The following is a 13,546-nucleotide window of genomic DNA, read 5'->3' on the forward strand; positions in this document are numbered from 1 at the left end:
GACTATCATTGCACGTGTTCACGGATGAAACAGCGTTCATGTGTCATCATGAACGTACACAATGATAGTCAACAGACCAGCTTTGGCCCAGCGCTGCAATACCAAATTTGGCCACTATGTCCATTTCGCCTCAGGGTTTCCTCCGGGTGCCGTCTCTATTATTATATACTCTAAGCCGGTTTGTGCACTCAAACATTGATGACAAAAGTGAGGACGCAAATTGGCCAGAATGAGATGATGTATGATGATGGTATGTAAAAAATCTCGCTAAGTACAGCACAGTATGATGATCTATTGACCCGCACAACGTCACACGACGTCACAAAACGTTTATACAGAATGTTTATCTATAAAGTAGGGCATGTGTACATGACATGTACAGAATGATGTCATGTATGGTGTTTATGTATGATGATATCTGATGATATTCAATTCAATTCAATTTTATTAAAGTGTCAAATCACAACAAGTTGTCTCAAGACACTTTACATATAAAGCAGAAAACCAACAAAGATCCACCCAGAGCAAGCAATATTGCGACAGTGGTAACGAAAAACTCCCCTTTTGGAAGAAACGTCAGGCAGAACCCGACTCTAGGGTGGGCGGCCATCTGCCTTGACCGTGTCGTGTCTGATTTGCATCTCTGATGATATCTGGTGATGCCCTATCGTGATGATGATGATGTATAAAGCCACATGACGTCACAGCCCAGTAGCCAACACCCAGAGCCGTAGAAGAAGAGAGTGGCGACACGCTTTGATCTCGCCACAAAGCCAGGTGCTATGGGCTATAGTTCCAATCCCATTGAGATAGAAGGAGCACTTCCACATTCCATTGTTACAAAGGGAGTCAACGCTAGTGTTGTCACTCTCATATTAGAACACCTGCATTGTGTAGAGATGTAACGCCCTAGCTCTGTCTTCCTATTGGTTGATGTCACAGGGGGACGGACTATAAAACGGGACTAAAGAGTGAATAAAGAGTGGCAATTGACCCACGTGACGTCACAGCCCATTAGCCAATGAAAACGGTGTAATCCCCCTCCTTGTGTCTTTTTATTGGTTGACCCACAAGGTGTCACAGCCCAGAGGGCAAACGACCCCGGGGAAGAAAGACCAACATGACATCCTAGCCCAGCAGGAAAACGGTCCTGCATGGGAATTAAGATGTACAGGTACGATAACAATGGTGGACTCACTACGCGAGCCAGGGACGAGCACGGATAGGCACAGTTGGTGGTAGAGCACCTTCCCTTTTGCCCTCTGAACATTTTTTTGAGTGGTGTAAACCACTCCTACAACTGGCTTTTGTGTGCAGAAAAAATGAGCATGGTTGCTATGTTCAAAATAATTTCTGACGTAATTAAATCACACCCAGGTGAACTGGATGACCGTAGCAACCATGCTCATTTTTTCTGCACAAAAAAAGCCAGTTGTGAAATCACATCCGGGTGTGATTTCATTACGTCAGATAGGGGCTGATCATGCTATATAAAACCTTACACCACTCAGTTCACACGGGTGTGATTTTTTAACAAATTAAGTGCTCGTGACGTAACGTTCCACCAATTAGAATCCAACCGGCAACTGCTTCTGGCGGAACGTTCCGTCGATTAGGCTTTATTATTGATATCAAACCGGATCGCTGTATTTATTTTTTATTTTTTGCTTGGCCTTTCCTTCTTCAGCGATCCTAGACCGGTTTCGCACACTGCCGTTCACTTCTTGTATACAGGCTGACTAAAAAGCTGAATAACTCTAAATCTACAGAGCTCTCCATGGTTTTGACAAAACGCACGATGGTCGGAGGTCTTTTCTGATTATCCAGTGATCTTGATTGGAACATTGGCGTTTTCTAGAGCTGGCCAAGGATGGCCTCATTTTAGCTCGCTAGCATTGACACTAATATTTAGCATCTAAAATGGACGCCACAAACGGACGTGCAACACACTAAAACCAAGTAGATCCGGGTTGCCAGTCAAGCGTTGGCTCTTGTGTCCACCAGGTGGCAGTGTTTGTGTTAAAAGTTTTCTTCTTTTTTTTGTTGTGGCCCATGGTGACGTTGATCAATTCTCGATTAAAAGCTTCTAATATATAATGTATGCCCCAAAATCTATCCATAAATCTCACACACGGCAGCCAGCGGTTCCATGCGCTGCACAAGGTGCCCTTTTTTTCACTTGACCACATGCCCCTCAAAATGTCCAAATGTCAAAATGTGCCCACTGCTCGAGCCCACAATAATAGCCTATAACTAGAACTGCACTCTGTCGAGTGCCTACTTGCTTGTTGCACACAAGTAGGCCATAAATGGCCTACTAGTGCGCAAGCAGAGTGCGCAAGTACTGTCGTAGCTATTTGCTACGTACCTACTTTTTGCACGTAAAAAAGTAGTATTATGAAGTATATCGTAATAAAGATGTGGATTAAAGGACGCACGATGGTGACGTATATCTCGATATGCTGCCGATCAGGGTGTAATTGGTTTTCGATAGTGACGTAATGACGATATGTTTTAGTGTCGGGAGGATTAGAGGTAATGCTCCTATGTATACATGCCGTATCAGTCATTACGTCATTTGCTGGGACGGTTCATATAAGCATCGTCCTGGGCGAAACTAGTACTTGCGCGCTCTGCTTGCGCAAGTAATAACTAGAAAGGTGCAATTCTGTGAAATTGCAATTGTGGTTGCACTGACATGAAGCCGAAATGAAGAAAGTTATTCTCTTCTTGATGAATTATGTCTTGTCATTTATATTAGATAATTGAAATGTCACTCCACATGTCTGATTGGACATTATATAGCCTATATGCCCTATGTTGACTTAATTGAACTCAATGAACAAAAAAGGTTAACAAAAACAACAGGCCTACTCATAAGTTAAAATGTATTTAAATGTCCCGCACTAGACGATGCTACTTCCGTTCTAAGCAACATCGTCCTCATCCTCATCATCATCATTTTTCTATCCAGAGCTTTGTAACAGCAGCTTTCGGCGCGGAGGTAAAGTTTGTCCATATAGCCTATATATTATATGGAAGAGAAGGGAACGTTTACTTTGTACCTACAACAACAGCAGTAGCTTCTCTGCATGCCTCTCTCTCTATTATTCGTGATGTGCATCACAGCACGTCGCGACCAGTGGCAGTGAAGCGAACGGAGACCTCCGGAGCAGAGAGGAGAAAGAGAGAGCGAGAGCAAGAGAGAGAGAGAGAGAGAGAGAGAGAGCACCAGAAAATAACGAGAAGAAATAAATATGCACAGAGACGACGGCGACGACTCGGTCAAGCTGATCTCTCGTTATCTATTATTTGGTTGCTGAGGGATCATCCGCGAGAGAAATCCGAGTGACTATAGTGCGCTCTCTAGCAGCAGCTAGGCAGCGCTTAATAAGAAAGGCGCACCCGCGAGAGAGAGGCGAAGGACTGACTGCTGTGCGTGTGACAGCAGCCAGGCAGCCAGGCAGGCGGGGGGACAAGAAGAGAGAAGAGAAGAGAAGAGGAGAGAGAGAGGGGACTGGATCTGCATGTGAGAGACCGCGCTGGTCCAGCAGCATCCTCCGGAGGCAAGCGATGCAGCCTGCGAGCAAGCTCCCGGGTCTCATTCTCCTCATCCTGATGGGCACAGAACTCACCCAAGTAAGGCTTTGAAATGAATGAATACACGCCATTTTTCCCCCCAATCCCCATATGCACCGGCCGCGACCCGACCCCGTCTGTATAATGTGATACGATGTGTAAGTAACCCCGCAGTTAATTGGCTTGCTTCAGATCCGACATGAGATTAACCGATACCTACCTACCTACCTCGCTCGCCTCGCTCCCTGGAAAGGAAAACCCGGGCGAATTACCCCTCTGTCTACCCGGCGGTTAAACAGATTAACGTCTGGGATTACATGATGGGGAATCGGGGATATGCGAAGTGCTTGTGGGCGCGGAAACATCAGTAGAGGCTATACTATACTGTCCCTTATTCACGCAGTCTGTATCCTATACTCACTGGGTCTTATAGACGAACAGAAAAAACGAAACACTATATTATGTTCTTTAGCATTATTTGTAAACGTTTACACTAGTTGTATAAGGATTGTTATTAGTTAACACCCGCTATCGTAATGCATTCTAAAATGACTCGTATCGTCTCGGAGGGGAAACAGCTGTCATTCTCTTATTGAATGGTTGGATGGATGCTGGCTGCACTGATGATGCCCTTTGGTGGTCGGAATCAAAGCAAAGCAGCGTCCACGTCCACCCACAATCAAATCAAAGGCTTTAACATTTGCAGTGCAGCTGGTCTTTTTCTTTCTTTCTCTCGTTTTTGCGTGCTCCAATGAGCACAAAGTTACTTGATTTAACACGAGAGGACAAGTGCATTCAGTCCAATAAAGCAATAAAGTATGAAATAAGCCACCCAGGTCAGCACAATGTTATTGGCTGTAGAAAAAGAACAGCATCACTGTGTTTTTATTTAGTTATTGGAAATGATTGCCTGCTTCTATATAAACACATGCAGGCCAAACGCAATTGCAAGCGGCAAATAAATATAGCAGTTTTATCATTTCGTTTTCTTGGAATCAAGTGAAAAAATGTGCCTCTCATGCCTTGTTGCTTTTTGGCAGCTTCTCAGAAACAAACCCCCTGCATGCGTGCGTTATCTCATTCCAAGCATGAGAGTGGGTGAATTCAACTTATTTTGCCAGCATCCGAAGCTGATGCACTGAAGCATTTGACTCATGTAGGCCTACCTATAATTCAGTGGTTTTCAACCAGTGGTCCGGGGACCACCAGTGGTCCTTGAGGAGGTTCCAGGTGGTCCATGCGCAGCTATAGGATGGAGAGTTGGTAACCAAATGGACCCTTATAGATCTTTAACTCTTGAGAGTGTAAAATGAAACCAAATGGACCCGTACGGGTCCATTTGGTTTCATTTTACACTCTCAAGAGTTAATTTATTGTTTAAACATCTGCATTACCAAGAAGTCTACACATTTAGATAATGTAAAGGAATTGTTATTTTTATCAATGTTTGCCAACAGCATGGAATTGTGGACAAAAACTTATCCAACGACAACAAAATATTCTTTAGTTTTGGGTCTGAGAGGCTAAATGTTATCAAATGGTGGTCCGTGGCTCAAATGTTGAATAAATAATGGGCCTTGATGTGATAAGGGTTAGAAAACGACTGGACTATACCTAGTGGGGGTCCCTCTACTACTGTACTGTACTGTACTGTACTGTACTGTACTGTACTGTACTGTACTGTACTGTACTGTACTGTACTGTACTGTACTGTACTGTACTGGCACACCTGAAATCACCATATATACAGTTAATATGTGCGTGTTTGTGTGTGTGTTAGGTTGCGCACAGGTGGTGAAAAACAACCATGCTGTTTTCGTGCTCATACCCAGCCAGCCAGCTACCCACACACATACTCACTTAAGGAAGTGGTTTGCACCACTTCAAAATGAGGACAGAAAATTGAGGACGGAAAAGTGAGGATGCAAATTGTGATTGGCCGGAATGAGATGTATCCATGTATATGATGAATGATAAGAGCGCCCCTAAAACACTAAAAAGTGTCCATTCATTGTCAATGGCATTTAAAGGAGCATTCAGTGATTTGGGTGATTTGGAAAAAAAACCGGTCCACCCGGTAACAAGATGTGCACATGCACACGCTCTACAGTGGGGGAAGTACAACAGACCAACAGCACGTGCACCAATGCCCGCCCCACTCGATCATGATTGGAGGAAGGCCCCTCTCATCCTGATTGGATGAAGGCTTTGCCACCCAAAGCCCAAACCGAAACTAGGGTTTTTTGACCCCAGGGGCTCACTGGGGACAGGGAGGAACTCCTTATATGGTCAGCACACTTTATAGTAGGGAGGATTATCCAAAAAATAAGAAAAAATAAGTGATATTTGAATTAAGTGAAATCACTGAATATACCTTTAATGTTTGTACAGGACAAAGTTTGTGTTAGCACAAACACTAAAAGCTGGACATATAGGCCTCAAAAATTAACTTGCACACCCCATGTTTTGTGACAAATCAAACCACCAAACTATTGAAACTCTAATAACTATATCACTTCAAATATAACTCGTAATGAAAGAATACAAAATAATCACACCCATGTGAAGTGAGGGGCGCTCTTATCATTCATCATACATCATCATGGATACATCTCATTCCGGCCAATCACAATTTGCGTCCTCACTTTTCCGTCCTCGATTTGCTGTCCTCATTTTTTACCCTCAATACGTACATTGCTCAGCCAATCAAATCATCTCAATTCGGTGCTCAGCCAATCAAATCATCTCAATTCGGTGCTCAGCCAAACAAATCATCAAAAGGCTTATGCTGTAACAAGTCCACCTCATATCCATCACTTTGGAATAGTCATCAGTGCATTGTTATCTTATTACTATCATTTCAGCAGTTCATTTCAATATTCTGTCAATATCACCTCCTTGAAACACTGAATTGAATTGAATTGAATTGAATTGAATTGAATTGAATTGAATTGAATTGAATTGAATTGAATTGAATTGAATTGAATTGAATTGAATTGGGCATTTGGGTTTTAGTGCTAATTTGCTTATTTCCATCGCTCAAAAATCTTTTTTTTGTCGTTTCATAATGTAAATAGTATCCCACACTTTACGACTTATTTCGATGGAAATAAGCGAATTAGCACTAAAACACAACCCCCATCGAGGGCTTATGGTAGGGGAAATATAGCCAATAATGCGCTTTTGCACAAAATAACAGCGTGATTGGGTGGGAGTCTGGGAGATGTGCCATTGGTTGAGAAGGAGATGATGTATATGATGACGTATAAGAGCGTATAAGAGCGCCCCTCACTTCACACGGGTGTGATTTATTATTATTGATTGAATACTTTGTCATGACAGCACGTGGTAGCCTGCAGTCATGCAAAAATTATGTATTCAAAACATAGCATACAAAATTAGCACAATAATGTCATCAACAAATTACATGTACTAAGGAGAGAAAGGTAAAGCGGTGGCACTCCCTTTTCTTTTGATCATTTGGATGTGTTAGATGCCAGAATCAAGTTCTCAAAACATTCAAGACTATGACTTGAAAATATAATGTCATCTCCCTATAGTCCCTAGATAGAACGATTTCAATACACAAGATTTATTAACCCTGCATCTGTGTCATATTAGATTTACCTGGCTATTCAACACAAGCTCATCGTGTGTCATTTCATGTTGCGCTATGAGTTTGTAGATCTGCTATGTTTTGGTAAAAGTCATGAAAATGTGTAAAAATCTCACGAGGGGGTTCCTGGAACAAGACATTTACAGATGGGGGTCCGCAGCCAAATACATATAAACTTGGGGTTCCTTGACATGAAAACGTTTGAGTACCACTGATATAGAAACAATAGCTTTAGGATTTAGAGGGCATTTGTAGAATCAGCCTCAGGTCCCAATGTGTGAAACTCAGAGCCGTAGAGTAAGACAGAGTTATGACATTGAGGGGCCAGAAAACGGAGCGCTCGAGCGCTGTTCATGCAGCCTGGATTGACAGTGACAAGCTGGAGTTTGAAATACATTGTTTTCAACGAGGGCGGCGCAAATATCAGCGATTTTAGGAATGTGTGCAACATAACTGTTTTAAAGTATTGTACAGTGACAACTAAGCCTCTGTAATGTTTATGTTGTACTATTACAAAAAAAAACATAAAAGATACAGGGATTTAAGATCATTAACCCATTTTGAGCGGGAACCCCTTTTGGTGGTTACATACATTATGTTATAATTTAGCTATTGACAAATAGCAGATCTACAAGCTCATATGAACTTGTAGGTCTGCTATTTTTGAAAAATCGTTAAAATGTGCCTCAAATCTTTACGAAAATTGTCATGATTTAGAAAACTTTTTTTTTTAAATTTCGACGTCAGGCCTGAATGGGTTAAAGTGGGGCTGTTGCCTGAGTCCAATAGATGTCTATTGCTGGCCCGATGAAGTGAACGGAGTTGTCGTAACTCTGTCTTACTCTATGGCTCTGGTGAAACCGAAGGCCGATGATGAACTCGGAGCAACAACAACAACAACAACATCGCCCACTTCACATCTATTGTGTGAACGCTGGCTCGTTGTGAACAACAACACGACACAAATGACTGACTGACTATTGGTGTCATTGAAATATGAAGGCGCTGTGGAGAGTGCCACGTGACTGTGTGTGTGTGTGTGTGTGTGTGTGTCTTTCAGCTTTTTATCTGCATCGTTAGGGTCCCGGTGTAGGTCATAGGCCCATGCAGGCAGGCGGTGACATTCTATCTCTTTCTCTGTATGTGAGCCGTGTGTCAGCGCTTACAAGGTCAGCCACTAATTCCGCCCTCAGCTCTCTCCCTGTATACCCACACACACACACACACACATACAGTATGCGCTCCACGGCTGACAGAAACTCTAGACACACTGCTCTATTTTTATGACTATACTAATAAAACCTACAACAGTATTGTACCACATAGCTGGTACATGCAGGGCACAGGCAAGCAAAGCGCCTTATCGTCGCTGTGCTGGGCAGACATCTTCTATCTCCATGTTTCATCTTCTTCTTATGTATTGTTTTTTTTCTTCCCTAAACGAATGTCCTACTTTATACTTCGTATGACAGTGCCACTGAGAACGAAGTAGCGGAAAAAAGCCACAGAGTGATTTAAAAATTAGATAAATAAATACATAAAAACGTTTTATGTTCGCCTATAATGACGTGCCCCAAATAGGGATGCCAGGTTGAAAGTATAAGTCTGTATTTATAAATATTTAAACAGCGCTTGCGGGACTAAATAATTACTACATCGAATGCATCGAATGCATTTTTTCCCCCACCAGGTTTCCGCCTAACAACGAGACCTTACCTATTTTTCCCCAAAGATATTTTTGGGGCTTTTTCTGCCTTTGTTAGATGTTAGTGCACACAGTCAGTTGACAGGAAATGGAGGGAGAGAGATGGGGAGTGACACACATCAAAGGTCGTCGGGATCGGGAGTCGAACCCGCGACACACTGTCAGGCTGGATTAGCAGCCTAGGTGCCCGGACTGCTAGGCCAGCCCGGGCCAGCGAGACCTCACTTTAACCCTGAATATATCTAGACTGAGAAATGTAGAGAGGTTGACAGGGAGAGGAAGAGAGAGAGAGAGAGAGAGAGAGAGAGAGAGAGAGAGAGAGAGAGAGAGAGAGAGAGAGAACCTCAACACATCCAGAATGATGCAATGTGACTGAAGTTTTGATGCTTTGAAGCCATTAAAACTGGGAAAGCATCGGTGACATGTTAGATGCTTGCGTTGGCTATTAAAAAATGGACAACATACAAGCTCACTTTGCGCTGCAAGCTTGTACATCTTTTTGATAAATCTTGAAAGTGTTTGAATATTCTTGAAAAATCTTGAAAGTGAAAAACTTTGAAGGCATTTGTATAGCATCGGCCTCCGGTCTCAATGAGTTAAATGTTATGACGCTCCCTCCACACTTTCTCTGATCAAGTTTGCTTGAAGAGTTTAAGTTCAGTTTAAGTTCAAGTTTACTGAACTTAGATGAAGGCATCGTCAAATTGGGACATGAGACAATGGATGGCTGTCAGGAAACAGTGGGCCACGGGGAAGCCAGCTTTGTTACGTCAATTAAAAGTTGAGTTGCGTTATTATTTCAAATCACAATACTTCAATCAGACACACAGACAAGACGCCCCCGTCGGCACTCGCTCGCACGCACGCACGGACGCACGCACACACAAACTTCTGAGGACATGAACATTTTAGCAGGACAGCCCATAATAGCAAGCTCGTCCCAGCGTGACCTGTTGTACTGCCCAACCCAGTGCGTAACTATTGTAAGAATAAGTCAGATATAACTCTAGCCCCTAAACCCAATTTCAAAATGCCTGATCTTAACCGCAAGCCGAATCCTTAACCCATTTAGACCTGAGTTAAAAATATTCACTTTGAAAGAATATATATTCAAAGATTTGCGCCACATTTTTACGATTTTTCAAAAATAGCAGATCTACAAGCTCATAGCGCGCCACCGAGTGGCGCGCTATGAGCTACTTTTCAATAGCTAAATGATAACATAATGTTTAAAACATCAGAAGGGGTTCCCACCCAAAATGGGTTTTAATAACCTAAAGGTCCTTTCAAATGGGCAGCGATTAACGCGCCTAGTAATTCAATTTCAACGAGACCTGCGTTATTTTTCTGTACACGCTGAGAAGTCGAGGGGCGACAACACAAGCATATTTACGTGGGCTCGAAATTGTCGCACGTGTGTGACATGTTGTGTGCGGCCTTTTTTCACGCCACCTCACGAGCAGACCTGGAGCAGACCTGTCGTTGTACTTAAGCGCAGTACTTAAGCAAATGTACCTTACACCAATGATCACAAATATTGCGATACAAGTAGCCTACGTGCACGCACATGCACGCACGCACAACACACAGTGAGAGTAGCAGCTGTTCCTTTATACCTGGAAGCTCCCCTATGGCCCCACATCTTTACCACACCTTAACGAGATCCTGGGTCTTAACGAGGCCCTGAGAAACCAGATGGCAGCTCTGTGGCAGCCCTCTGATAACAGGCAACCTACATTTTCTGCCCCGACAGCAAAGCATATATCACCGTCGTCACGCAGAAACCTCTCATTTCAATACTTTTGTGTTTTTTTCACAAATTAAACCATTTAGGCCTGACGTAAAAAAAAAAAAAAGTTCGCTCTGAAAGAATATATACATATTCAAAGATTTGTGCCGCATTTTTACGATTTTTCAAAAATAGCAGACCTACAAGTTCATAGCGCGCCACTCGGTGGCGCGCTATGAGCTTGTAGATCTGCTATTTTTCAATAGCTAAAGTATAACAGAATGCTTGAAACACCAAAAGGGGTTCCCGCCCAAAATGGGTTAATGCCCTACTTTGCGGCCGTCAAAACGAAAGCATCAAAGGTAGCAGACGCAGCATCTCGAAACGCGTCGCTTCGCTTGAGCTTGTCGATCTGCTACTTTAGCTGTTTTCGAATTTGAATTTCCTGGAAAGTAACAGTTTTGGACATAATGAGGTTTCCACCCCACAGAGACAACATCCTACATCAACCCACTAGCACACAGAAATACTATGAATTGGGGGGAACGGTGGCACAGTTGGTAGTGCTGTCTCCTCACAGCTAGAAGGTCCTGGGTTCGATTCCAGCTCGGGACGCTGTGGGTGCTGGCGGCGTGTTTCCTCCTCTGCGTCATCAGTGCCCATACCCGAGGCGGGGTTGGCGAAAGGGCCTTTCTGTGTGGAGTTTGCATGTTCTCCCCGTGTCCCCTAGGGTAGGTACCCTCACAAAAAACATGCAGTAATCCTGGTCTCTAAACTGCCTCCCCCTGGCCAGCCGGAGCGCCTGATGGAGGGGAAAGGAACTGGTTGGAATAACGTGTTCCTTCCACGCACTACGTCCAACCAGGGAAACTCCCCCTGTCAGGTGTAAAGGAGCAACTTGGACACTCAGGCATGAAGGAAGCATGAGTTCAAGTCCGTTGCTCTCCCCATGTCCTCCATATATGGGGACTAGGTTGGCGGAGGGTGTGTAGAGCCAAGATCACATTAGATAATTGACACAGGGGTGTAAAAAATGGGTTACAAAATCGTGGGATAAAAATTATTAAAAATAAAGAAAGAAATACTATGAATTACATGATAACGGCACATTGGTGACATTACACAAAGTACTCTTATGTATTCAGAATTAGGTCTTTATTTAACCACTCTAAAACAATATATAGTAATTAGTAAGTAAGTACATTTTATTTATAAAGCACCTTTCAAAACAACGTTACAAAGTGCCGTACAGTGACCAACATAATAAAACAATCAAGTTAAAACAGGCACACAGGAGCAATGACAACGAGAAATAAAAGTAAAACGCAAAAAAAGAGCAAAATGGTCAGATAAGCATTTTTGATCGACAAGGGTACGGGCATTCCACAGTGTGGGCGCAACCACTGCAAAGGCCCGGTCCCCCTTGGTTACGAGGTTGGTCTCAGGACTCTGCAGAAGGCCCTTGTCAGAGTATACCTGAGATTATTATAATTATATGTTGAAAAAACAAATAAATATAATTTGAAAAAAAAAGAGGATACCTGAGAGATCTCGCCAGCCGCGTAACTAGACGTCAGTTGGCCTCGACACGTGTGTGCCTATAGAGCATCGCCAAGGGGCCAGTGAGGCTATTCAACGTTGAAGCTCTGGGCCCTAGTGGTAGGAGGAGGGACTACAGGCGGACCCGTGGATTCATGACCGGGAAACCCCGTGCAGCTGGGCTTTAACATTGAGCGCTCGGTTGCACTTCCGCATTTGACCACCAAAATTTGGTGGTCAAATGCGGAAGTAGACGTTCTGAGACGGTACTTCCGGCAGTCTTCCGGGTGCTTCAAAACGCCACTGAGCAACTTCCACTGACATGAATAGCTGTGGGCGGAGCTTCACGCCAGTTCAGTCTCTATCATTTTATATACTCTATGCGCCAGGCCCAGGAAATGAATCCCAATGCATTTTTCCCATAGACATTTCAAAAAGACCTTTTAAGCGTCGTACGAAGCCAACTCGAGTGACAAATCATGACAACAAACACAATATTTTGGACCAAACAAATAATTACAAACAAGAAAAACAACAAAAAAAGTGTTGTAACCTGCCGTTTTTTTCTACTTTCTAATTCATTGTGTTTATGTCATGATATGTCACGACAAGAGTTAACGTAAACGTCTTTAAATACATTTCTGAAAAGTCTATGAGGAAAATGAACGGGGATTTATTTTCCGGGTCTCTCGAGGGGGCGTCGCTCTATAGAGCGTCGCAGTCCCGCCTCCTACCCTGGACCAGGAAATGAAACCCAATGCATTTTTCCCATAGACATTTCTTAAAGTATTTATTTAAAGACGGTTACGCCGCGGACAGGGGTAGGAGGCGGGACTGCGACGCTCTATAGGTGTGTGCTATAGCAGCAGCCACCACCAGGCTAGGCCAAACTTTGTTCAACTCAACTGTCATTGCATCTCTCTATGTATTTATAATTCCATTTTCCCCGACGGCATGGATTGCCTCAGGGCCTCAGGGCCCCAACGCAGTTGCGTTGTCTGCGTAGCGCTATAGTAACGCCCCTGGATCTTTGACTCCAAGCCAGAGATATAAAGCGGGGCTAGACCATGTAATGCCTTATAGGTTGTTAAAATACATTTAAAATCAATTCTAGATTTGATGGGCAGCCAATGGAGTGCAGCCAGTAGGCCGCACTTCATTCAAGGAACAGCCTTGCAGCCTGAATGGGAGGAGGTTAGGTATATGCAGGGAATGTGAATGAGGTTTGAATGGAGTAACTGTGCGAGAGATTAGATGATGTTATGTGGAGGGAGTCTATAGTCCCAATGAAAACAGGGATGGATAGTGATCAGCATGACCCAAAGGGATATGCTCGTGATTATTGCAATGCGAAGCTACGGTGGGATCATGCTGTGGA

General features: G+C 43.5%; 1 protein-coding gene across 1 annotated transcript in view; it reads left to right on the forward strand.

The window, feature by feature from the left end:
* The first annotated feature begins 3,474 nt into the window (after window positions 1–3,474).
* olfm1b (olfactomedin 1b) overlaps window positions 3,475–13,546 on the forward strand; it is a 49,604-nt gene continuing 39,532 nt past the window's right edge. The window contains exon 1 of the mRNA XM_079523831.1: window positions 3,475–3,639. Coding sequence (XP_079379957.1) covers window positions 3,574–3,639 — 66 coding nt within the window. The 5' untranslated portion in view covers window positions 3,475–3,573. The remainder of the gene's footprint in view (window positions 3,640–13,546) is intronic.

Source organism: Electrona antarctica, assembly GCF_951216825.1.
Source record: "Electrona antarctica genome assembly, chromosome: 16".
Lineage (NCBI taxonomy): Eukaryota > Metazoa > Chordata > Actinopteri > Myctophiformes > Myctophidae > Electrona > Electrona antarctica.